Source organism: Culex pipiens, chromosome 2 (genome assembly GCF_016801865.2).
Source record: "Culex pipiens pallens isolate TS chromosome 2, TS_CPP_V2, whole genome shotgun sequence".
In the NCBI taxonomy this organism is placed as follows: domain Eukaryota; kingdom Metazoa; phylum Arthropoda; class Insecta; order Diptera; family Culicidae; genus Culex; species Culex pipiens.
Genome location: NC_068938.1, coordinates 8,525,333 through 8,552,306, shown reverse-complemented (window position 1 = coordinate 8,552,306; position 26,974 = coordinate 8,525,333). Strand labels below are relative to the sequence as shown.

The 26,974-nt window shown below is 33.7% G+C and overlaps 1 protein-coding gene across 3 annotated transcripts in view; it reads right to left on the bottom strand.

The window, feature by feature from the left end:
- The window catches only part of LOC120412659 (CUGBP Elav-like family member 2), a 447,077-nt gene that overhangs the window by 16,040 nt on the left and 404,063 nt on the right, over positions 1-26,974 (bottom strand). For 2 of the 3 annotated variants that reach the window (XM_039573218.2, XM_039573220.2), the window contains 4 exons: positions 23,990-24,168; positions 15,793-16,096; positions 10,870-11,034; positions 2,732-2,767 (listed from right to left, as the gene is read on the bottom strand). In XM_039573218.2, the coding sequence (XP_039429152.1) occupies positions 2,732-2,767; positions 10,870-11,034; positions 15,793-16,096; positions 23,990-24,168 (684 nt within the window). The remainder of the gene's footprint in view (positions 1-2,731; positions 2,768-10,869; positions 11,035-15,792; positions 16,097-23,989; positions 24,169-26,974) is intronic. The other variant, XM_039573219.2, reaches the window with a different exon arrangement.

Sequence of the window (26,974 nt, the reverse complement as noted above, 5' to 3'; positions counted from 1 at the left end):
GTCGAAAATAGCTTGCGAGGAAAACCGCAGGAGGAAAAAACAGAATAAAAAGTTGTTGACCACTTTTTGGTGAAAACAGCACGAAGAGCATCAGAATTTATCAAAATAATTACAACATGTGGGTGGGAAAAACAAGTGTAATCAAATAAATGTAATAACGCAATAAATAAAACCGAAAATTAAATGAGCAACACATCCCGGATCATGATCCCGAGAACCATATTGGAATGTGTCACACACATCATCATCATCATCAGCGCAGGGTGGGATGATGAATTTCAGTGATATTTGCGTGATGCTGTGCTAACGGTTGACCTCACAATGAAGCACTTAAATGAACAAATCATTTTTTTTTATGTTAAAGTTGATTCATACAGCAAAAAATCCACATCACTTTAAAAAAACATCACCTAATATCACATACCCTGCATGAATAATTTTTGTAAACACAAAAAAAAATTGTAACCAACCGGATTCAAACCCAGTACTCACAGAAATACTGGCGCCTTAGCCCGCACGGCCATCAGACCGATGACGAGAGGGAAGGATAAACGCTTACAAGAGCTTGACATTTCGGTCAAGTTGGTTTCCCATACTGACATTTATTTTATTCCCATGCCTTTTACACGCAGCTGAGCAATTGTCTAGAAATCGTTTTTTTTAATTTGTTTTTTTTTCCGTCTGAAACTTTGTTGGTGCCTTCGGTAAGCCCAAAGAAGCCATTTTACATTATTAGTTTGTCCATATAATTTTTCATACAAATTTGCCAGCTGTCCATACAAAAATATGAAAATTCAAAAATCGGTATCTTTTGAAGGAATTTTTGGATCGATTTGGTTACTTCGGCAAATTCGCAAATTTTGATAAAGTGCACGGTTTTCAACTTACAGCTATTTTTCGGTAACTTTTTTGAAATTAGTCGCATTTTTTCATTATTATTTTTAAATAATGCACATGTTTGCCTACTTTTGAAAAAAAATATTTCTGAAAAGCTGAAAAAATTCTCTAAATTAAAAACAACACCGATTTCGTAGATAAAAATGAAAAGAAAAAATCCTTTTGATTGATACAGTTTTGACAACAATCTATTTTTGTCTTATTTTTTTAATTATTGAACAAAATTTGGTACATTTTTCATGCGGCAAAAAGATTCAAATTTGATGGCAAACTTTTTTTTAGTTCAAGTTAGGCTGGTACAAATATTTTTAAAAGTTTTTGTCACCCCCCCCCCCCCCCCCCCCTTTGAAATTGGCCCGAAAAATCAGGGGGCAAAACAATATTTTTACAATAAACTTAAAAATTTCAATGAAAATTCAAGTGCAACCAGCTTAAATCAAATTAAAATACATTCTTCTGCGTTTAAAATCATTTTCAACATGTTTGAGTTTATTAAAAAATGATTTTTTGAAAATTTTCGATGCAAAATCTTTTTTTTCGATACATTTTTTGTTTTTGTCAGATCTTAGATTTTTTGAAAACTAATGATTGCAAAACAATTGAACTAGTGTAAAATGCATTTTAAAACCCTTTTTTCATTTAAATGTGAAGATTATGGCTTGTTATTTAAATTTTTATATTTTTTATTTTTGTTCAGAAATTCTCTGGGATTTTTGATGAGTATTTTTATTGATTAATTAATTTACAATCAAATCTCTTTTTACGAAAGGTCATGACTCCTACTAATTTAGAGCAGCTTTATCCACATATATTTTCCATCAAAAAAATATTTGAATAGATCATTTCAGTAATTATAAGTGGTAATAACTTAATTTCATTTTTTTTCTTCTTTTTTGAGAAATCTTTTGAAAAAATAAAGTTGAGGATTAAAAATTATTTATGATTAGTTACTTGTGATACTTTCGTTTTATGCAGAACATCATCTCCTTTTGATTAAAACTAAACCATGCGATTAAAATAGAAATAAAAACAAAACCTCAATACTCCATGCACTAAGATTAAAACTCACTCATTCAAAAGGGGGAAAACGCAAAACGCAAGGAAAACATCACCACTTCAATTAAGCTCAACCCACCACAAACTGTGTTACCGAAAAAAAAATCCTAGATTTTCAGACAGCAGATTAAAAACCGAAACAAAAGCAAACAAGACTGAGAGGGAGGGAGGATGCAATGCATTAGGGAGGAAGGGGTCTTGATGACAATTCAAATCTGGATGATTTTTTTTTGTAGAAGGTAGCAAAAACACTAAGATTAAAAACAACCCCGGAGTAAATTAAGCAGCCCCGGGGTCGAGAAACGGGTTGAAAAAAGATGAAAAACTTCAAAGGAAATAAAAAAATTATTCTCAGTTCAAGATGTGATAGCAAAAAAGGTAGGTAGCTCTACTTTTTGTAGGTTTCCAGGTTATTTTTTTGTATTTCTTTGCTCAGTATAGGGTTGAAGTATTTGAAACACTGGAGCGAAAATATAGGCAGGTTGATACCCTTTTTAAAACAGGATTAAATGAAGAGTAAATTTTAAAAGTTTTTTTTAGAAAGGAAACCTTTTCAAAACTCAGTCACGAAATTCGCCCTCTGGCAACCAAACTATGGGACTATTGAAAAAAAAAAGACAAACATTGCGGATGCAGATAAAATGTACAAAAAGAGAGGAGCGAAATATGCACACAAAAATGGAAAACAACAACGTTATTTTTTTAGTATTTCACTAGGATGCACAGAGGTGTAGCAGAGAAGAGAAGGGGGTTCGGGGTGGGGGCACGCGGGGCTCACCTGAGGCAGATGTCGCTGCAGTCTTTCCTAAAAGACCTGTTGTTGTTGTTTGGTGTGTGTGCAATTTATAGTTTTTTTTTGTGTGTATTTGTTTTATTTGGTCAGGTAGTTGTCATTGTTGATGGACGAGTGGGGGGTTTTCGCGCGGGACAGACAGTAAACACACATACACACAGAGTCGGGACACGATGAGAGATACCAAGAGAGAAAGAGAGAGAAAAAGAAGAGGAAATAGTTGATAAATAGAAGAAGACAATTTTTTTTGATTTTCCAAAACCTTAATTTAGATTTTTTTCAATAACTACCAATCGATCGATTTCAACTTCAACAAGGCAACTCTAGCTGTCAAAATTACACTTTTGCTCAATCCCACCCAAAAATTAACACCTTTACCTTAAAATAATCTCGTTAAACAACCAACCACAAGCCTCCGCTTTGCGGCAAATGGCAACACTTTATCGTGGCAAGGTTGGTCGCTCTTCTCCAGATAAGTGACTTATAAATTAAGAGTTAACCAAACAGACAGAAACAGATCTGCCAACAGAGAGAGGCAAGGCAGTCTTGACAAGCGAGCGAGGAGCAACGTTCCGCCTCCCACAAAAAGCAAACAACAAACAGAAAACGATGAAGACAAAAGTGTGGGAACACGACAGGAGGGAAAGGATTTAATTTAATAAAAATATTATCCTGCAGGCGAGATAAGAAGAGCTGCCGTGCCACACAACGGCAAAGACAAAAGGCACTGTTTTCTTAGTATGAATGAAATGTTTGTTTGTGTGTTTGTTCTGCTCTGCGCTTCGCCGGCGTCATAATATAAAGATCGTTTTCGATTTAATTTTGGAAGGTGATGGTGGTACTGAGGGGAAAAGTTTAGATTTTCTTTAAAGAATATTTTTTGGGTTAACCAATAATAAAAATTCAAGACTTTTTCAAAGGTCCTATAAACTAAAAAAATTTCTATGTTTAAGATACATTTTCAAATATATATATTGATACATATTTTGAATTAATTTTCATAACTTTTTAGTTTTAAGTAAGTGAACTAAATCCTATAAAATTGAGTTTTTTATTTTATTTTAAAAATACCAAAACAATCAAAATTTCCAAAAATGTTCAGATTTCAAAAGAAACCTAAAATTTTACAAATTCTAAAGCTTCAAAAACTAAAAAAACTGCAATTGTACAAAAAAATCAAAGTTTAAAAAAATCTACAAATTCAAAACAAAATCCGTAATATCCAAAAATTCTAAAAGTTATAAACATTTCAAAATAAAAGAAAACAAAAATTTCCATACATTTAATAAATTCCAAAAAATAAAAATAAATTTAAAAAAAATATTCCAGAAATTCTTAAAGTTCAAAAAATACTTAAATTTCCAAACAAAAAAAATTAAAAAAATCTACAAGAACCCACAATTTCTTAATCCTAAATCTTCTAAAAATTTAAAAACTCTAAAAATTCTAAATAAAAAAGTAAAAGAAACAAAAATTTCCTAAAATTTCAAACATTTTAAACATAATTTCCATAAATTAAAATAAAATACTCAAAATTCCTAACATTTTAGAAATTAAAACACAAATGTAAAAATCGTAGAAATTCCTAAAATACCCAAAAAAAATTCAACTATCAAAAATTCAATTAAAAAAAATTAAAGATAGCAAAAATTTCTTAAAAAGAAACTAATTCAAACAATTCCGAATATTCTATAGATACTCTAAGTAAAAAATCCAAGCAATTTAAATATTCAGAAAGTTTAGAAGTTCCAGAAACAAATGAAATTCCTAACTTAAAAAAAACCAAAAATATCTTGAAAAATCATTTTTTTTTAAAGAAAGTTCTAAAATTCCAAACATAAGAAAATTCGAAATATTCCAGAAATAAAAAAAATCAACAAATACCTCAAATTCTGAACACTTTTTAAATTAAAATAACATAAAAAATTCCTAAAATACAAAAAAATTCTAAAATTCCCTAATTTCTAAAAATCTAGAAAAAAAAACAAAAAATCTAATACATCCAAAAATTTCAATATTTTAAAAGTTTTAAAAATACATAAAAAATCAAACACATAAAAAAACAAAAAAAATCCCTTAATTTCTGATATTTTTTTGCCAAATTAAAAAAAATGAAAAAAGTCTAAAAGAATTAAAAATTTCCTTAAATTCCAAACATTCTTATTTACATTCAATAAATTCAAGAGAAAAAATTAAAAATATTCCAAATATAAAAAATATATATTTAACAAAATATTCAATCTCAATTTTTTAAAAATGCAAAAAAAAACTTAAAACTCAAAATTCCAAACATTTAAAAAAAATTATAAAAATTGTGGTATTTTCTATAATACTAAAAATATCCAATTTTTTTCGAAATTTCCGAAAATCAAATAATTTAAAAATTTCAAAATAACATAAAAATCTAAAAAATCCAACAATTCTCAAATTCTATAAATTTTATAGATTCCCTAATCTAATCTAATCTAATCTAACACAAACGCAGCCAGTCCGATGAAAGCATGCTGGAAAGTCTTGTGATTAGATTACGCCCCAAGCACTTTTCTTGTCATTATTAATAATTGCAGTACACCCGAGAACACCCGAAAATGTATTGCAAAAATTAAAGCGGCCAGCCCTACTGCGTTGTGTTTACCGCAGAGAGGATTCTGAGAACGGATCACATTTCACAGAATCTACAGGGGAGGAAGGATGCGTGGACATACCGTACCAAACGCTCCTGTTTGTAGTTTTATATGCATTATGTTATAAATGGAAATATTTATGATTTTTTTGCTTTGTTCAATTACCTTGACCCCATACTGAAAAAAAAAGTTTGATTAAACATAAAACATTTAGTTTTGGAAAAGGATATTTGACTGCATGAACATCCCTGCCTTCGGCATATTCGACGACGACTTGATTGATCGAGTTATGCTCTCTTACTCGAGAACAACCAGTGGTTCATCGCCATGCACTCTCTTTTGCTTCCACGTCGACCAGCTTCCTCGTTCTCGGCACGAAGTCCTGAACCACAGCACACGATAAAGGTCTCCGCTCTTGGAACGTTTCCTCTCTGATTCAGGACAACAGCAGCAGCAGCAACAGCAGGCGCAGCACTAATATTCCTTTCTCCTTTCCTCCCCTCTTCATCTAAAACCCGCCGCTCTTAACACTCGCACAATTCTCTTCTCTTGTTCTCATTTTTTTCCACTTTCTCTTTCGCAAAAACTGACACTTCGCTCTTTTCGATGCTAACTTTTGTGTTTACGTTTTTTTCTGAAGGAGGAACCACGGACAAAACACTCGAAAACTCGCAAAAAACCGCAAAATTGTCGCGTAACTTCATGATCTTTGAATGAGGCACACCAATACGAAACGATTAATACCAATTTCGAACCGAAATCCCGAAGTTTTCACGCATAAAAACATAATTTTAGCCGATCGCCACGACAACGCGTCTAACACTTAAGAGTGCACTCTCTCTCCTGCTATAAATTTTATAGATTCCCTAAATAAAAAAAATATGCAAAAAAAATATTTCAGAAATTCGATACGTTCTACAATAAAAAATTCGAAACATTTTAAAAATAAAAAAAAAAACAAAAAAATATAAAAATTGTAGTGTTTTCTAGCATGCTAAAAAATATCACATATTTTCCAAATTATCTTAAATCAAATTATTTAAAAATTACATAAAAATCACAAAATTTTCAACAATTCTCAAATTTTATAAATTTATTAGTTTCCCTTAATTAAGAAAATACCAAAAAAAAAAAATATTCCAGAAATTCGATGAGTTCTGAAATTAAAAAAAATCTAAGCACTAAAAAATCTAAGTATTCTAAAATCAGTTGAATTTTTTAAATTTCCAAACCTTTCAAAATTCCCATATCGCAAAAATAAAAATAAAACTAAAAAATTAAGAAATTGAAAAAAATCCTAAAATTCCCATTATTTTGAAGATAAATTCCATTCATTCAAAAAAAAAAAAAAAACATTTAAATAAACACAAAAAAACTCAATACTCTAAAAAATAGAAAAAAATACTCAAAATGTTTGCGACATTAATTAAATTTAAAAAAAAATCAAAAGGTGCCAACATTCTAAAAAATCCTCAATTCCTAGCATTCAAAGAGGTTCAAAAATTTCAAGTGGAACAATAATTTAAAAAAAATCAATAATTAATAAAAAAATAAAAAAATCGATACAATTCGTGAATTACAACAATTCCAAAAATTACATTCCATAAAATTCAAAAAAAAAATTAAAATTCGAAAAATTCAAAAAATTAAAAAAAAAACAATATTAAAACAAAAAATTTAAAAAACCTAAAAAAACAAAGATTGATTAAAAAAATCCCATAAAACAAAAAATCTTATTTTTTAGTTGTTTTTATAGAACAAAGCCAGCGTCGTTAAGGACGAGGTTGATATATTGTTCAACAAGTAAAACCAGGAAATCAGTCAGAAATTTAAAGAATCTAAAAAAGTAAAAAAAAACATAAACAAGTGTCCTCGCGTGTTTCACCGTTGTTCTTCAACACAAACAAACATGAAAATGCACCCAAAACTTCGCCTTCCCGGCTTTTTGAAGGAAACTGAATTTACTTTCATGACTAGGGGAGATGGGGGTAAGACGGCCACCCTAAGGGAAAAGTCTAATAAAATTTACACAACAGATTATTTTGATCTCAAATTACGTACATATTGTTCTACTACTAGTCCATTATAGAAATGACATAATTTAGTTGGTCTAAAAACCAATTTTCAATACCTTTCAGCAATTTTAAAATAATAATTGAAATCGTATATATATGAAATACGCGGGGTAAGACGGCCACCCATGCGGGGTAAGACGGCCAATGCTATAAATTAACTTAATAACTTTGCTAAATCCACCCAAACACCTACATGGTTGGTTCAACAGACTTCTCTGAACATCATAACTATTTTGGTTGAAAAAAATCAGGTTTCAAATGTGAAGAAAAATGCTGTTTAAAAAATTTCATATTTTAGGTCAGTGAATTTCATATTATTGCGACCACATTTAATGAAAAACTATGAATTTTTACTACAAAACAAACACAATTTGATACAAAAAAAAATAGTTTGTGTATTTCGATTAGAATAAGTAAATCAAAATTATGTAAACAATATTAAATTAGCGATTTTTATGAAAAGTTTGATAGGATTTCATACTATTCAATGAGTTTTGCTATATCACAGTAAAGAATGTCGTCGAAATGGTAGTTAACAGTATTTTGATTAAAAATGGATAGTTTTATTGAAAATGCTTTTCCTTTATCTACAAGTATGTCTTAATAGTCAAAAACCGTCAAAAATATAACCTATATCAAGTAAAATCTACAAATTACGGGTGGCCGTCTTACCCCCGGAGGAGGTGGCCGTCTTGCCCCCAAATAAATTATTTTTTTAAACATTTTTTGTAAACAGTTTATCGCATTTTTTGAACTTTTTCGAGGGACATAATCTAGGGAAAACTTCAATTTAACATGAAAAAATATTTGAAGACAGAAAAACATATTGTTATTTAACAAAAATGCCTAAGTTGTAATTCATGAAAATAACATCCAGTTTCAAGTTAAAAAATTATTTGTTTATTTTGAGCTATTTTTATACTATTTCAAACAATATTTCTGGCAAAGGGCACTCCATATGCATTATTTAGCATGAGGAACAGTATTGCTGAGCATTTTAGTTATATTCATTAGTATACTTATTAAAACAGTGGGGTGGCCGTCTTACCCCGCCTGGCCGTCTTACCCCCAGCTCCCCTATAAACCGTTTATTACTTCAACACGTGGCTCCCTCGCTCTCACAAAAGAGGAAGAGGAGCTTGTGCATGTGACGACTCCTGACTGACTTTTGAGACGACTTTTTGGCTCATTTTTCGACACGCTCGCGACGACAACAACGACGAGGGAAAGCCGTTAAAAATTCGTCACTTGAAAAATGCAGGAAATGAACTTTTTCGGAAAAGAGAGGCAAAAGCAGGTGAAAAAGTCATAAAACAGATAAAAATGAAATCGTTCATCTTTTTATAACTTTTTACGAGCCGGGCTCTTTAATGGGACTTCGCTTTCCTTTACGAATGCGAACAAGGCGGAAATTTCCTTTTCTTTACTCCTCGTCCTTGTCCTGGAAAAGCTCGTGTCGACGACGAGAAGTAATGATTTTAATTTCCCGTGCTCGGCGAAGGAAATGATTTAATAATGGTACTCGCGCTCGCGCACATTTGCCTCTATATTGTTTTGGGGAAATTATCACGAAAAGACGTTTCACTTTCGGCCAACTGGCAGCTGATGGAAATGGAAATTTGGGCCAACTTCTGGCAAACCCAACGAACGCGGACGAGAAAGATTAAATTTTCCGGTTTATTTCAGCTGAAGAAGTTGAACCAGCTGGGCTGCCGGATTTTGAAGTCGGAAAGTGAGGGAGAGTGCTGCCACCACCACATCGAAATTCCACGGTTAGATGGGTTTAATTTGAGTTAATCCAAACTTGGCTTCTGGTTGAAGGGAAAAGGAAAATTAGATTTACAGGGGGTGAAAACAACACAGAACAGATTTGATAAATTCGAGAAATTAGATTGTTTATGAGTAGGAAAGGTTAAACAATAAAATATTTATTAGAAATATATTTTTTTCAAAAAATCATCTTTCTTTAGCCTTTTTAAACTCTAGAAGTGATAGAAATAAATACAAATCAAATCCAAAGAATAATTAAGATGCACTGAATAAAAACTGATTCATTTGGTGCAAGACAGTGAGCAAGAGAACAACTCAGAGAGGAGAGAGTAGCACTTTTGCTCACTGTCATTCTCGGGGTAAGTTTTTGTATTTTTGTGTTCTTGCTTGATTATTGTTGGTTTGAAATATTTGAAAAAAAAAATCTAGCAAAGATTATTTTGTTTTCAATTGCAAATAAATAACAAAGTTTTTGTTTATTTTTCGACTCTTTTAATGAATTTTTTTTTTAAAGGTCAGATTTGGATTTTTTTTATTGTTTTAGTTTTTTTGTGTAGTATTTTGTAATTAATAACACATTGTTAAGTAAGGGTTTTGCAGGTCTTTTATTGATTTTACATTGATTGTTGTTTCATTTGATGCAAGACAGTAAGCAAGAGAACAACTATCTGTCCATTGCTCCCTTGCTCACTGTAACAAAAAGCCAAGATTTTTTTTTTGAAAGTTCATTTTTTGGCTTTTAATTTGGAAACATATTTGATGAAGATTTTTGCAGATATTAATAATATTATTTATTTTAAAAAATACCAAAACACATTTTTAGAAAGATATTTTAATTTTTTTTCATGTCCTAATGTTTTAAGGTTGAGAGTTTTTGTTCATATCAATTCCTGATAAATAAATTTCAAAGAAAAAAAATCAAGTAAATTTTTATCAAAAATGTCACTGCACTGTTGTAAGAAAAAGGACGATCTGCATCATATATAATACAACAATTTCAAATTTTAAATAATAATTTTCAGTGCGAAATAAAAAAAATAAAAATCTCATTTTCAAAATATATAACATTTCAGCCAAAAACGGTTAAAATTTAACGCAATTTTACATTAGAAAATTAAAAACAAAATGCCAAATCAATCTAAATATTCTTTTTTTAATTTTTTAAAATAAATAAACGGCAAGGTCAGCAATACATCCGAATGGAACCTTTTTTTCTTGAAGGAGGACCTTTACTATATGTTCAGATAAAATGTTTGATTTACAAAGTGCGGACTGTAATAATTACAACATTTTATCAAAGAGGCTAACCTCACGCACAATCTTAAAACTACTAATGAAATTCAATTTCAAGAGTTTAAAATGTAATTTTTTACGAGCATTTTTAAGCAAACATAATTATTTTAAAAAGAATACAGCTGAGCAAAAAAAAATCGATCGATTGGTAGTTTCGTTGTTCAATAAAATCCTATTCAACTTAAAACGCCAAACACGAAATATCTCCAAAGTCTGAAGAATTGACAACTATCGGACATCCCGACGAGGGTCGAATTTTTGCCCCGACAAAAAAGACAAAGATCTCCAAGAACGGCTCAACACTCCCAAGGGACGCGTCCCAAAATACAAGATAGAAAAAAACCCGACAAAAGACACTTACACAGTGAGGTCGCGGCGTTGGTGAGGGCGGCCTGCGTCGGCGTCTGGGCGGCCGCCGCCTGGAGCGAGGGCTGCGTCATCGCGGCCAGCGTGACCAGGTTCTGCATCGACAGCGGACTGAGCAGACCGGCCGCGGCCGCCGTCGTGTCCGTCTGGGCACTGAGTCCTACGAAAGCGAGAAAGAGAAGAAATGCCAAGATGAGTGGGATGGACGGACGACGTTCTGCGTGAATAAATAAGATCGATGGTCGATGTGTGATCCGGAACGTCCTTTTCCCGGAACAGGGGACCATTTTGGGCGGACGGCGACGTGTAAGCTGTTTGTTCCGTTTTCCGCCTCGTTCATTCATCTTCGTCAACGTAAATGCCCCTAAAGTTAGACTGCAAGGTTGGGGAAAGACCGGTATGCACTAGTTTTTAGGGGGCTAACTTCACGCACAATTTTAAAGTGGTCATTATTGTTGTTAAATCGTTAGAAAATTGTAGTAGCAGCTTTATTTTAATTTTTAAACAATTTATAAAAGGGGCTAACTTCACTCACATCTTCAAAATCGCTCTAAAACCTCAATTTTAAGAGTTTAAAATCTCATTTTTTCTCGTAAATCACTGAATACCTCTCGAAACTCGAAAGCGCAAGACGAATACCCCCGAAAGTAGACTGTAATGGTGCGTGACAGGCCCCACACGAACCAAAGTATTTACGAGCTCGGCCGCAAACGATTGACCGATGTGTAATTTGTCACCCCGCGGCTCGACGGTCGGTGGAAAAATCAGCCCCCAGTCCGAGGACGGTTTATAATGGTAGTAAATCATTCTTAATTCAACGGCCCCGATAGGCCTTTTTCGCTGCTGTTTTGACCACCGTCAGGAAAAAAAGTTACACGCAATTAATGACTGCTTCTTCGCCTTTTCTTGTGGAAAGTTTTATTTCTTTTCCCAAAAAAAAGGCAATTTGTTCCGCAGGTTGACGGCAAACTTTGGGGTTCGAGCCTTAATTTTGGTTTCGCGGCGGGAGGAGATTAATGTCGAATGCGTTTGCGGATTAGTTGTGGTGTGATTAGAACCGTCGAAAAGGGCTTCCGTGTAATCTGAAGGAAGTGGAAAAGTAATTTACACTAATCCCACGTCAATTTGGTGGGAGTAATTTTCATTAGGAAGGATTTTTTGATCGTCGAAATTTTTTTTCAAGAAAATACGGAGGAAAACATACTAACAATCAAGAAATCATTATTTATAAAGGACTAACTTCAAGCTCATCCTTTTTAATGCGCTAAAACTTAATCCAAGTAATGAACGTGTAAAAACATAAGCCAAACTTATGAAAGTTGGCTGCAATAATATTTTAAAGATCATTTTTCAAAGGGCCAACTTCACTTACCACATAAAAAACTAACTACAAAGTTCATTTAAAAAAAAAGTTAGACAAAAGGTTTACAGAGAAAATTATTTGCCTTTTTTTTAATTTCCCTATTCGCCACTAGATGTCGGGGTATCGTAATAGTTGAATTGTATGCAAGTTGTAAAGTTGTAAAGTTTAAACCGTGTTTCAACTTTGTCGACAAATTAAAATCATTTTTTTAGATAAATATCAAAATAGAAAAACCTCCGTCCAATTCAGTGCACGACCTTCCAAAAGCCCCTCCGGGAGGGCTCACTTTCATAAAAATCAAAATTTACGATCAAATTTAGTGCAAGCTTAAGCATCCACCGCGCTCTGCCACTATACTCTTGGTTGGTGGTCCAATAACAAGCAGGGCACACAAATTGTGCAGGTTTCTGTAACATAGAGAAACACAAAATTCCTGACTCTACTTTCTCCCTCACTCTTGTTTTTTTATTCTTTTTTTTTTTGTTCACAACAACCTTGCATTCTTGACAAAAAGGGAAAAAAGGACCCCACGACACCAAAATTCCTGCCCAGGCCGCCGACGGCGCTGATGGCAAAAGGACACGCTTTAATGGCCGAATCGTGCCCCGGACATTGCCACCCCCGAAGGAACGCAGACTTGGGTGGTGGTCTTGTTGGCCTCCCCAGTCACTCTTAATTGAATCACGAAAAGGTGATTAGACTTTTAGATAACAAACGTATTTTCGGTTTGAGTTTCGGTGGGTAAACGCTGGCAACACTGCCAACAGTGTCCTCATTTTCCTCCTTTTTCTTAATCCGAGGACTAAAACGAAGGTAATTAGCTTTAAGAAAATCGATGAATGGAACGAGCGAATTAACTTTCGCCACAGAACCGATTTCGGCTTATCGGCTAGCCAGAATCGATTTGAGTCCTTTGCCTCCAGACGATGTTACTGCTGCACTGGGATTGAAATTAATTAGTTGGAGTTACACTTTCTAGAGTGTTTTGAAATGGCGCTATATGGATTCAAATCTATTTTTTTTAGATTATTTTACGCAAAGAAATACACAATTTAAATCGATAATTCAAAATTTATAACTATTTTGTTTAAAGCAATGAAAATCATCAAGATAAACTTAACCAATAAAAAAATCAAACGTTAAAAACACAAAATTATTGATTTATTGAATTTAGTTATATTGTATTAAGAAGAAATAAAAACTTTTTTTATAAAGGGCTGATTTCACACACAGCCTTTGTAAGCTAAAACTTAATCCAAGTAATCAATGTGTAAGCACATTAGCAAATATTTCAAAAGATGGATTCAGTGATAATTTGAGGCCCATTTTTTTCAAAGGGCCAACTTCACTCACCACTCAAAAAACTGACTTCAACTCAAGTCTTTCTTCTTTTTTTTATGCGTATCGATGCTACTGTGCTCCTTTGTTCTAATTTGATTTGAAACACAGCAAGTGTGATTTGACTATTTTTATTGATCATGTTTTAGGAAAAAAAAAACAGTTTGCCCTTTGATTTTTGATTAAAAAAATCTTCTTAGAAAACGGGACATTCTGATATTATAAGAGCGTAAGCAAATCTTTCAAAAGTTGTCTGGAATTTATCTGAAAATGTCTCGCATCACTCACAATGTTAATGGCGCTCTAAAATATAAATTTATATATTTTTTTTTTTAATTTTTTACTTCAATATATGTATTCACAAATTCTTTTTTTTTATAATTTTCAATCACATGGACGGGAAATATTGCTAATATCATATCTTTAAAATATAAAAAAACTCAAAGAAAAAAGGGAGCAACCCATTTTTTTGAAGGGCTAACTTCACATACAGCTATTCTAAATACTGTAAAATTTTACTTCTAGAAATCGCAGAACTCTAACAAAAGTTGCCTGCAAACTTATTTCAACCCGTTTTTTATGGGCTTACTTCACGCATAACCTAAAAACCCTCTAATAGCTCAATTCTCATATTTTTCTTTTAAATAGTCCAGACTCGATTATCCGAAGGCCTCGGCAAAATTTTACTTCGGGTAATCGGAATCACATTTTTTTCGTGGTCGTATTTTCAATTGTTGAGCTTCAGTGTGATCCCCAAACTACTCTGAAGTGATTCAAAAAATTTAAATCCAAGATGGCCGCGAAAATGGCGATGCTGAAATGTTGAATTTTTTTTATTTTACAGGTAATCAACCATTTAAATTTGCATAAAACAAGGTCGCAGAGCTCGAATTTGATATTAAAAATAAGAAAAAAAATACCAAAAAAAATCCCCTACAAACCTTCGGATAATCAAAACTTCGGGTAATCGAGTCTGTTCTGACAAATTTACTGCATTTTAATTATCGAAAGAGAATTTATTAAAAACCTTCCAAATATTTTAGCAGAAATTTTGAATATTCAAAAAAAAATGCCAAATTAAAGAAAATCTCTAAAAATAAATTGCATTTCTAAGGTTGTGAGTGGAGTAAGCCCTGCGAAAATGAGGTGTAAGTAACATTGCCCTCAACTTTTGCATGATTTGTTTATGTTCTAACAAATTTAGAATTGCTCGATTTATAGGAGTGAAGTTTTATAGTAATTAGAGTAACTGGGCGTGAAGTCAGCCCTTCTAACATTTTATTACTTTTTGGGAACGTAAACAATGCAAATCTATTAAAAATTAGCATCAATCCAATTTAAAACATAATTTTCAATGGGCTTACTTCACGCAAAACTTTAAAAACGCTCTTATAACTCATTTCTCATTTCGTCATTTTTTTCAATAAACACTTTGATCATTTTTAAACGATTATACTTCTATTTGTGAATTATCATGTTTCAAGGGTATGATTTCAATTATTATTATTTTTTTGAATATTTTGCGGATAAAAACATTAAAAACAAAAAAATGAGGGAATTCAGAAATAAATGTCCATCTTTTTGAATTAGTCCATTTTCCAAAAAAAAAATCCGACGTATTTTTAATCAAACCATTTATTTAAAATTTGAATACATGGCAACACTGGAAATGACCTAACTTGGCCAAAAATCATTCATTCGGCAAAGAATTTTGATCAAAATGCAAAAGTAAGTTTAGTTAATCATTTTTTTTTTTCGATAATTGAAAAAATGATAATGCTACTTCGACTCGAGATTGTCTTAAAGTTGCTTCAGACGACTCAAGTTGAGGCAGGATCTCCTTTTCACCTTAATTATTCTGTCAAAAAAATCAAAAGAAAAAAGGTACCAAAAATCCGTTAACAACGCGTCAAACTAAGAGTACTTGTGAATATTTCACATAGGATTTTTGCTGAATAACTCACACAAAATTCATAATAGTCATATAATAAATAAGAATGATTAAAAAACTAATTTCATTTTATTTACAATGGCTTTCCCAACCATTCAAATATTCCACGTTACCAATTTTGACGACCGGCTTGCAAACGAGGAAAACAAACTTGCATGCAAGTCATCTATTTTGACAGCCTGACATCTAGTGGCGACTAGGGAAATGTAGACATTAGAAGTTATTTTCAGTGAAAAGACCGGGTTTTTCTCCAAGAATTAACTCACCTTGCAGGAACTGCTGCTGCTGGGCCACCGCCTGCAGCTGCTGCAGCAGGGTCAGGCTCGCCGGCGAGATCGCGTCGGCCGCCAGGAACGGCGTCTGCTGCTGCGGTGGGTTCGGATGGTGGCCGGCGGCGGGCGCCGTCAGCGGCGTCACCGACTGCGTGATGGGCTGGTTAATCCCGGCAATGTTCCACAGGTTCGACTGCATCTGCTGCATCCGCTTGGCATCCTTGTCCTTTTGCGTGTCCGCAAACTTGACCACCAGTGGCGCCGAGCAGCCCTCCATCGTTTTGCTTTGGTGAAGGGCCTGAGGGGGGAAAAGAGAAGGGAAAAATTATTTAAATTTGAGAATTCTGGCAACACTGCCCAATTCGATGAGTAAACAAATTTACTCGTTCAACCTCTGAGCCTCTCAAAAATGATTAATCCCGGTAATCCGCCCCTCTTTCCAAAAGCAAACACAGTGAGAGGAGAACCCGCAGGTCATCCAAACATGATCAGAGGGTGGCCTCTTCCCCTCTCGAGGGATCCATTTTTTTTTTTGGCATGAGGTTTGGGAGACATAAGCTCCCAATTTTAAGCGCCCCGATTATCATTTAATTACGCACGCTCCCTTTGCGGACATAAAAATGTGCAACTACAACAGTAAAGTACAGGTGCACTGTAAAAAATTGTTTGAAAAATTTATTTTTGCAATTTTTTTAATAATACTTATTTTTCAATATTTTTTTGAAATTAAAAAAAAATATTTGAATAAAATTACAAAACTTTTTCCGGTGAAAATCCCAGCCAGAAATAAACATCCATTTTCCGCCAGTTTTCCCACTCTTTCGGATGGAAAAACACTCACCATCACCACCACCTCCCCTTCATCAAAATGACGCGGGTTTGGCGTAAATATTCAATTTACTCTTAATTTCCTTCCGCGCACCACTTTGGCACTGTTAATTGTTTTTTTCTCACTTCCCCCTGAGAGTGGAATTAAACGCTTCCCTGGAAAAATCTTTGTTCCGTCGGCAGCAGCACTACCCAGTTTCAATTATCAAAATCAATTTCGCAAATTGGTGCGCGCGCCCAAAAATTTCACTATCACTCAAATTTTGCGCCACTTTTCCGGGTGGAAATTTATGGATTTTCCGCGCGTTTTAGTGCATGCTCTGTTTTTTGGATTGACTAAAAATCTAGCAAAAAAAGAGAGGAACAAAAAGCGATTTGTTCTCGGAAATGGCTTCCAGTCGGAATCCATTAAATTAATAACAAAATAAATAATAGTACAGTTGCGTGAAATGGTAAATGTCTGTCTGGGCTGAAAGCCATTACGAAGTCGACGTCACTGGTGCGATCATAACGGATGGTTGAGTGAGATAATAAATGGTGGTGGTGGATTTGGTGTTGAAGAACATACATTTCGGATTAAACACAGGAGATAAAACTACAAAAAAATGAAACTTTTAGTTTAAATGAAGAGAAATACTCATTTTATGAAGGCGTCATTCAAATTATCTTATTTCCTCTTTAAATCACTCATAACTGCAAACATTCGCTACTCAACACTAGATGGCAGCATTTTAAGATAAACGAATTGCATGCAAGTTTGCTTTCTCTTGTATCCGAATTAAAGTTAGATACAAGATGTTTACTTGTTTACTAGCAAAATTAAACGTATGTTTGTTTTAGTTAAAAAATTTAATCTTTTTCATGTTTTCAGTTTCTTGATCCTGTAACGAAATGTAGTTGAAAAATGCTTTGGAAGCAGGTTGTATAAATAAATTTTTGCTCGGAATTTTTAAGCTAAAAAAAAATGAAAATAATTATAGGTTTGGAATAGTCGAGCCAAGTAAAACAAATGATCGTTCAGACAAAGAATTGTTTGTTCTATTATATTATATTCTGGTATAAGCCACAAAAACTTTCTTTTTGGTTTGTTTTGGGAATGGGAAAAATACAAAAATGACAAAAAAACTACAAAAAAATAAACGAAATAACATTTAATATTAAGTTGATATTTCACTACAGAAAACTTTATCAATACACAATTTAGACAACAAAAAAAAGCAATTTGCGGCAAACGTTTGGCTAGGAAGCAAAGTTCATATTTGTTGTTTGTTAAGGGACTGGGACATAGAAATATTATGTATTCAATAAAGCTTAAGCTCCAAATAGTGACCACTGACCATTTAAAGCAAAAAAATACTTGAAAAAAAAAACAAAATTACAAATCAAAACCTAAATTAAAAAAAATGGATCAATGAATGTTTTATAAATCATAAAAGTTGTTCTAATGTCGCAAATTTCCAAAATGTTTATTATTGATAAAAAAATTCTTAATATTTCACGTTTGTTTCCGATCTGTGGTCCCAAAAGTCAATTTTTTAAAGTTGATTGAAAGCCCTTAAATATGCTTTTTTTCAAATAATAATTTCCATTTTCATTTAATTTTTAATTTTCTTTCGAAAAAAAAAACACATTTAAAAATTTTTAATTAGCTCTGACATTTTGAAAGATTCCAAAATCTTAAATTTTTTTTTCAAATTTTACGATTTTTTCATTTTTTTAACATTAAAAATGGAAATAACATTAAAAATTTACCACTTTATATTAAAAAATAGAAGGCTGTTTGGATGAGAATTGAAAAAATCAAATTTGGACATTTTCTCAACTTCTCGAAAACAAAATGTCAGGGGTGGACAATCATGAACACTATTTAAAAAAAAAACGAAAAACTGGATTTTTATTTGAAAAGAAACTAGTTTTCGATTGCATTACTTGCATTCGATTTGAAAATTCATCTTAAACTGAAACTAAAAAAATATATTGAACACTATTTAAAAAAAAAAACGAAAAACTGGATTTTTATTTGAAAAGAAACTAGTTTTCGATGATTTACTTGCATTCGATTTGAAAATTCATCTTAAACTGAAACTAAAAAAATATTCGGTTGAAATTTCTATTTTTTCAAAAAATATATTTTCCTCTAAAAATCATAGCTCGGCGATCGGCAATTTTTGTCCAATCTTTTCTATAGCTTGGAAATTGCACATTTTGTCCTCTAAAACACCAAAAACATCGAAAATTTTAAATATTGATATTAATTGAAAATCAAGAATATTTTTTCCATGTACCTATTTTTTCTGGATCGTCCTAATCAATACCTACAACTTTGCCGAAGACACCAAACCGATCATAAAATTCTACATACAGATTTTTGAATATTTAAGCATATTTTTTGTATGAACACGCCAAAATTGTTTGAGTGAACCAATAACACTAGATGGCTTCGTAGAGAATTCTCTAGTGTCAAAATTACTTCTCAAAAGTTTTTATTTTTCCCATGACCAAGAGGTCCTTTTTGGGCAATTTTGGGTCTTCGATAAACTTTACTTCACTTGTTGCAGTTTTTTTTTTTTCATTCATTTTTATGTACTTTAATTATTCGCATTTATCTTGTTAAGTGTTTGTTTTATATTGGTAGTTTTCGGACTATTTTACATCCTTTAAAAAATATATTTTGCATATTTGCTGTTTTTCATAATTTTCCACTTAACATTAGATTTTTAAAGTGTTTTTTAACATTTTCTTTTTTAAAGCCATTGGCAAAGTTATCTAAAACAAATAAAATCATCAAACCCAAAATCCTCTAAAAATGGAGTTCAACGTTTCAATGCTTTTGTCAAATTTAAAATATTTAAACAGAATTTAACTGATAATATTAAAATAAACAAAAACTAAAATATTTTATTTGGAATTTATCACGCACCTTTTTTGAAAATCGAGATTTTTTTTAAATTTATTTGTTACTTTTTCATGAATAAGACAGGTCCATTAATCTTCTCGCATCCCGACCTTTAGTTGGATACAAGAGAAAACTAACTTGTATGCAAGTCACCTACTACAATATTACACAGAAAAAAATATTCCTGTAAATTTACATTATTTATCATGTACCAAAAGGTATCATGATAAATGATGTATATTTACATTAGGTTCATTGGAAATTTACATTATTTTCATTGGACATTTACATTAGTTTTGAAAATTTACATTAGTTTTGGAATTTACATTACTTTTGGAATTTACATTAGTTCAAATCAACTAATTCTGATTGGCCAATGGGAATGAGAAGCTTGACTTGGATTGCAGTAAGAAAAGGGTGTGGCCTATGTTCTATTTTAAAATGTTTGAAGCGGGCAGCAAAAGGAAATTCGGATTTTAAAAAGTTGTTTCACAGGTAGGGGACGCTTTCTCGTCGACAGCCATGTGGAATAACGCTGGACTGGAATCGAACGGACGACGGGTAGGATGTTCGGTGTTACTGCTGCTACCCGCTGCCGACTGAGCCATCTTCGCATTTTATAAACGAGCGGCTAAAGCAGGGGTGACCAAAGTATGGCCCGCGGGCCAAACGTGGCCCGCGAGGTGATTTTTTGTGGCCCGCGGACCCATTTTGAATAATCATGTATAATGGCCCGATGATCACTTGTAAAGTGATTTTTTACTTTTTCAAAAGTAAGGTTTATTCTAAACATTTTTATGCTAATTTTTTTTTGCTGATAAAAATACTAATGATTTATTAATGTCCCTATTTTAGGACACAGTTTTACAAGTTTCAATGTGAGTGAAACTAGTAAATATTCATCGAACATTTTTTGAAAATTCAGGCTTTCAGGATTAAGGCAGATTAAATGTTGAAATCGGAGGAGTAAGGCTGTTGCAAGTATTTTACATAGTTTTTTCGAGAACCCTCCCCTCCTCCCATTATTACAAATTGGCTCATGGGCAAATTTAATTCAATAAAAAACTTCAAAATATCGATAGAAATTTAAGTGCAATTAGCTGAAATCAATTAAAAATGCAATCCTTTGCGTTTAAAATCATTTTGAGCATGTTCTGGATCATAAAAAAATTAGATGAATAATTTTTTTTTGCTAAAATGTTTACATTTACAATTCATCTTTACGGGTGCTTAAAACATTTTCTAAAAATTGTTTCATGGAATTGTTAAATTTCTTGCTCTCAAAGATTTCTTATTAGTCACACGTAATTCAAAGATAAAATTACGATATTTAATTAGTCACACTTGATTTTAAGATAAAATTACGCCGATACTAAATTAGGCAGATTACATGTCACCGTTTTCAAAATATAAAAAAAAAACTGTAAAATTTCACGGAGAGCACAAGTACATTCAGCTAAAAGCTTTTGTGTCTTTCATTATTTTTAATTAAAAAAATGTTGAAAAATGATAGAAATTAAAAAAAAACTTCTGCTGATAGATTTTTTTTCTAGTCTTATAAATTAAAATAACGTATTTTTTATAAATATCTTATTTGGCCCGCAAGCTCATTTGAGCTTCAAATTTGGCCCGGCCTCCAAAAACTTTGAGCACCCCTGGGCTAAAGCATCAACTTGTTCAGGTCGAGGCTCAGGCAGTGGGCAAGCAAAATATGAGAGCGATAGAAAGAGAGCCAAATATAACTATTTTTAGTTCGGGTAGTCTTGAAGTCAACGTTTGGCAGAAATACATTGGATATATGATTTACATTAAATAGGAATTTACAGGAAGCCGAACACGGGTAGAAATTCATCAGATTTGAGTTCCCATGCGCAACGTTTCCATTAGATTCATGATTTACATTAGATTTAGATTTACATTGGAGTAATTTCCATGACTTTTTACTCTTTACATCATATTTCAACATTACATTGAGTGAGTTTACATAAGAAACAGTAATTACGTGCTGTGTAAATTTACATTTTTTTTTTTCTGTGTACGCCATCTAATGGTGAGTAGGAAATGTTTCCAGTTAACAGTGCTCATGAAAGAATATTTGAGTCTACAATAGCACAGATTTGGAATTTATTTTCGTTTTCTTCACGTTTCAACTGTAAGAACCTCAAATAGCAAAAATTTTGTAATTAAGGCTCCAATCTTTAATCTAAAACAGTCTCTTATTCTTACTTCTGAAAACTCCACACCCAAAACCCCTCCACAATTGCAACCCATTTGGTTAATTGTTTCTCGCGAGACCCATCATCACGTGGCGATGAGACAACGATCAGAAATAATCAAGCAAGCTCGAAAAAGGACCTCCCACCCACTTCTTCGCCACAGATCCTGCCCCAAAAATTCACAAACACACTTTTATCGTTATTGTTGTTTTTGTGGCTGTTTTCCGACCCCACCGCCCCAAGTTCCCCAGACATTCGTCGCGGGCGCCCGCTAATGACTACATTTTCATAAAAATAAAAATTACATTTTCGCGAATTTACTGTGAATATATTTGTGCGGTTGACGTGCTTTCCGAACTTTTTTTCGATTCTTTTTTTTGTCGACCGAAAAAACAGCAATAACAAATAATCATAACAAACGATTCCCAGCAGAAACTCTGACGACGGCGAAAACTTTCCGAGGAGGAGGAGCAGCAGCAACAAACACCAATAAAAAATAATAACAATCGCTTTGCTGTTGAATATGTCTCGATGGGTTTTGGATGGAAATCGAGTTCGGTCGTCAAGAGTCGCGCGCGCGACTGATGGTCGTCGATAAACTAGCGGTGGTGAGGAACCATAAACGATTTTCATTGTTATTGATGTTTTGCATATCATTAAGGGGACGAGGACGATTTTTTCCTTGTTTTATTTTGTGTCCACTGTGCAGGCGGGTGGATCCTTAAGATGGTAGAGGATTATACGGATTTTGTCTCGAGTTCGTGTACTTGAAAATGAGACAAGTTTTCCAAATGGCGAAGTAATGACTTTCCTGCGATTTTTTTTACCGATTTTGTCTTGTTCAGTTTGTTGGTTCGGAAAATTGATCATTACTGTCAAGTTTTGATTAGATTCGATGTTTATTGGTCGGACTTTGATGCCTTATAATATTTCAGTAATGACTTTCTTTGAATCTCGTCTTGTTTTGTTTTGAGATGATCAAAAACGTCCTTTTATTCATGTCTACGACATTGGAAACAACATTACCCCTAATCACTACCAGATGGCGCAGTTTCATAATTGTGTTATTGCATGCAAATCAGTTTCCTCAAACTAAGTTCAGTACAAGTTCACTAACCGCTACTAGATGTCTCTCAACAGATTTGAAATTTGCTTGAAAATTCGCCAGCAAAAATAACCAAAATTCTCAACGATGCTCATGAAGCACCAAACAAATAATCATGAGTGATAATCCACTCGCAATTACTATATTATCAGAAACGCAATTTAGCACCTCGTATACCATCCATTTTCCCTCCCTCTCCCCAATAATTTTATCCAATAAATCCAGTGAAGCGATAAATAAATATTATTTCACCCCTCTTTACCCCCTCCAATAAGAACAACAATCGCAATGTACATTATTATATGTTCTGTTGGGAAACTATCCCCCTTCCCCAACTCACACATATTATTGAAGGGGTGACCCTTTTTAAATGTTTATTTTATGAACCTACCCCTGCCCTCTCTTTCCCAAATGAGAATCTAAAGCCAAAGTGACTGTGAAAGAGTCAATTATCGAAATCCCTTCGGGCTTAACAAAAAATAAGCTTGGAGTGCCACAAAAAGCTGTAATTTTGTAGTCACATTTTGAAATAGCTTAATTTTTTATTTCTAAGGTGACATCTAGAGGCGAATAGACGATACTTTTTTTTTAACTTGTATGCAATTAAAAATGCTGAATCGTATCAAAGAACACGAGCTTGCATGCGATGCACTAACTTTATAACTTCGCCATCTAGTGGCGAGTGGAAAATTTCAAACTGGGATCAAATTTGAAGTCGAAAACCCCTCCAAAATGTGACTTCCCAAATAAAAACGAAAGGAAATGTAGTTGAAATTGTCAACGCCACACCAATTAGCAGCCAGATTCACTGATTCGAGCCCAGACGGGACGATTGCCCCGATGATTTATTAATCAAAACCCTCGCCCGACCCCGGGATCGTCGTCGTAAAATTCCGAACCAATTTGAGCTGATTTGAATCGCAAATGCGATAGGGTGCTAAAGCGCCATCGGAATTACCCTCCAAAGAAAGACGAAGCACTTATCGGCACGCACTTCCCGGAAGGGCCAAATCATCGAGTTTGTTGTTGTTGTTGGTCGTGAGAAATTACAGGAAAAAATAAAGGTGAAGGCGCGCGTCATAAATCAAAGGCGTCTTTAAGAGGGGGGCAGACCCTAACCTAGTTCACGAAAACACAAACACTCACCTTTATCGCCCCGATGGCGGCCTGCTTCGTGGCGAACGTCACGAACGCGCAGCCCTTGCTCTGGCCGGACGGGTCCCGCAGCACGGTGCACTCCTCGATCGAGCCGTGGCCGGAGAACAGCTGCCGGACGTCGTTCTCGTTGTACTTTTTACTCAGCATCCCGACAAACAGCTTGCGCTCTGGAAAGAGGTTAAAAATAGAAAAATTGTTAGAAATTTTCGAACAAATTGAAAATCACTTGAAATTTTAAATTTGGTAAATCTTATCAAAAGTTATAGGCGTAAAAGTAAATTTTAATAGAGGTGACATCTAGTGGCGAGTAGGCAAACTTTAAATATCAAGCTTGCATGCAATTCCTGAACAACAACGCCACGCCATCTAGTTGCGAATAGAGACAGCTAGTTTTAAAAGTGCCGGCACTCGAGCAAAATCCCACCAGATTCCGGCAAGTGAAACGTTGAAGGACACCAATTTGAACGGTGAAAAGCTTGCAAAGCCCTCGAGAGATCTCTTCTCTATTTTTTGCCAAGTTCACCGGATGTTAGCTGATGACGAGGATGGCGACGCAGCCCTAGAAATAAACTCCTTTTCTTCGAGTCCACGGGGATAACGACACAAGGACGAGGCTATCCTTTGGTAATCCGGACGACTATGGCAACGACAAGGACGAAACATGCAAGTAACCGAACCCGACCTAACCGGGAAGCCTTGTAAACACTTGTATTCAGTAAAGTGAACTCTGAAATTTTGTGAAAATTCATGTTTAAAAAATTAACTGGTTTTATTTTATAATGATAACAAAAACAATACCAAAAAATCGGACAAAAATGCGTATTTCATTTTTTTTTAATTTTTTGTCAGTGTCCAACCCCCTACTGATGGCGTTCCCTTTCGATTAAAGCCGGCAGATTGTCCCCGTTTTCTCCGTCGAAGCGACCTCTCCAGAGAGCGCCATCTATTTTAGAACGTTACTAAGCATTTACTACTGAAGCTGATGTTGCTCGTTGCTAGAAGTGGTTTGGGAGTTTCATGAAGGTATCTACAAATAGTTAAGGATTGTGACACCGTTAAACGGAAAATTTAAATTTTGTTTTGAAAAAAAAAATTAAAGGCGCCTTTGATAATTATTAAGATTAATTTTCAAATGATCAAATCAGTCATCTAGCGGCGAGTAGAGAAAACTTCAACTTACAACTTGCATGCGATGCTTAAACTTAAGAAAAATTAGCTTGCATGCAATTCATCAACCAAGAAATCGCGACATCTGGTGGCGAATAGAGGCATTTCCTCAAATTCACGATTATTTCTAGCAAAATCGAGTCCAAAGTTGTTTCTGTGCCTCAAAATTGCAGTGCAGCACTCAATTTTGAATTTTCATTTGTGGTGGCAATTCCGAGCGAGGGGGAAAACTTTCAAGCAGCAGTTGGTTTGCGGCCGGGAATCTGTAAGCGCCGGGTTTTTACCTCCTCTCTCAACAACAACTACAAAAAACGCCAAAGAACCAGAAACAGGAAGAAACCCATTTCGCCACCTCTCTCCACGCCGTTACACTTTACCCCGGGGAGGATTTCGGTTGCGAGTGGGTTGCATGCATTCAGGCGCGCTTAATCCTTGCCTCTCTCTCTTCAACACATTGCCACTTGAATGTGCAGCAGCAGGGAAAAAAAATGCCTCAGGGTTTGGTTTTTCTTTCGAGAGTTGGAATTTTCCAGCCCAGAAACCGCAGTGTCACACGGTGAATTGTTCAACTGAAAAGAATGCAATTTTGAGGTTTGCCGGAAAATTTTTATTTTTCGAAGCAATTGTCTCGCAAGGGTTAAAACTAGTGCAACCTCGAGGAAACCACATTCATTTCGATTCCATCCTTTTAACCATTATAAAGAGAGAAAGCAAACACAACATGAATGACTGAATTCTGGGAAAAGCTCCTTTTCCACCTTCTCGTAGGTACAAAAGAACGCATCTTTCCACGTGGTGATGGAAATGTGCAAACAGGTTGCCCCCTTAATGCTAACTATATCAGGGAGAGCCTAAACAACACATGCCGATAGTGAAGTTGTGGTGGCGAAAATAGCAGCTTAGAGAGCGGGTGGGAAATCTAGACGCGGGAAAGCAAACTTTTAATGCGCTTCTAATTGGCAATTAGCGTAGAAATTGCACCCGAGGCAACACGAAAGTGGGAGGTTAGTTGAAGTAAACAAAGTGAGCAGAGCATCTCATACGATATGGAGGTTTTATTGAAGGGAACTTGGAACTTGGAAGACATTTTGACAGAATTAGAAATCAAAACATTTGATATTTAGCAACTTAACGTTCAGATTTTATTCTTTTTTAATAATTGATTTTGTTTGGTTCTCGTTTTCTATTTGATTGATTCAATTGATCAGTTGATTCATTTAGTCTAAAATTCAATTTTAAAATCATTTTAAACTATTCACCGTTAGATGGCGCGTTTAATGTTTGCTATATTGAATACAAGTTTACCTTGCTTGTATCCTCCATACAGTTCCAAATTGCATACAAGTTTAAATCAAACATGCTTCACTCTTCACAGTGCAATGTGTTTTTTTATCTTCAAATATTATAAAAATAAAAAAAAATATATTCAAAAATAAAAAAAAAAAAACTAATTTTTATAGGTTTCGATGAGTTTGGACAGTATAAAACCAGTATGCTAGACTAAATAATTATTTTGCAAAATTATTAAATTTCTCGAAGTGGCTAAAGGGACCATACAATAACTATTTTGTAAACAAAATTTAATAATATTGTTTTACAATTGTTAGTAGCATTGCAAGCATTTATTATATTTATCTTACCGGTTGATATATTCTATGCAACTACTACTGCATTTTGAAATTAGATTTTTGAAAATAAAAAAAATCATACAAAAATTTTTAAAATTTACTTTTTGTTATCAAAAAACATGTTTTTGTAGTGTTATTAGATTTCAGACTTTCTAATTAAGTCTAGATTATAGAGCAT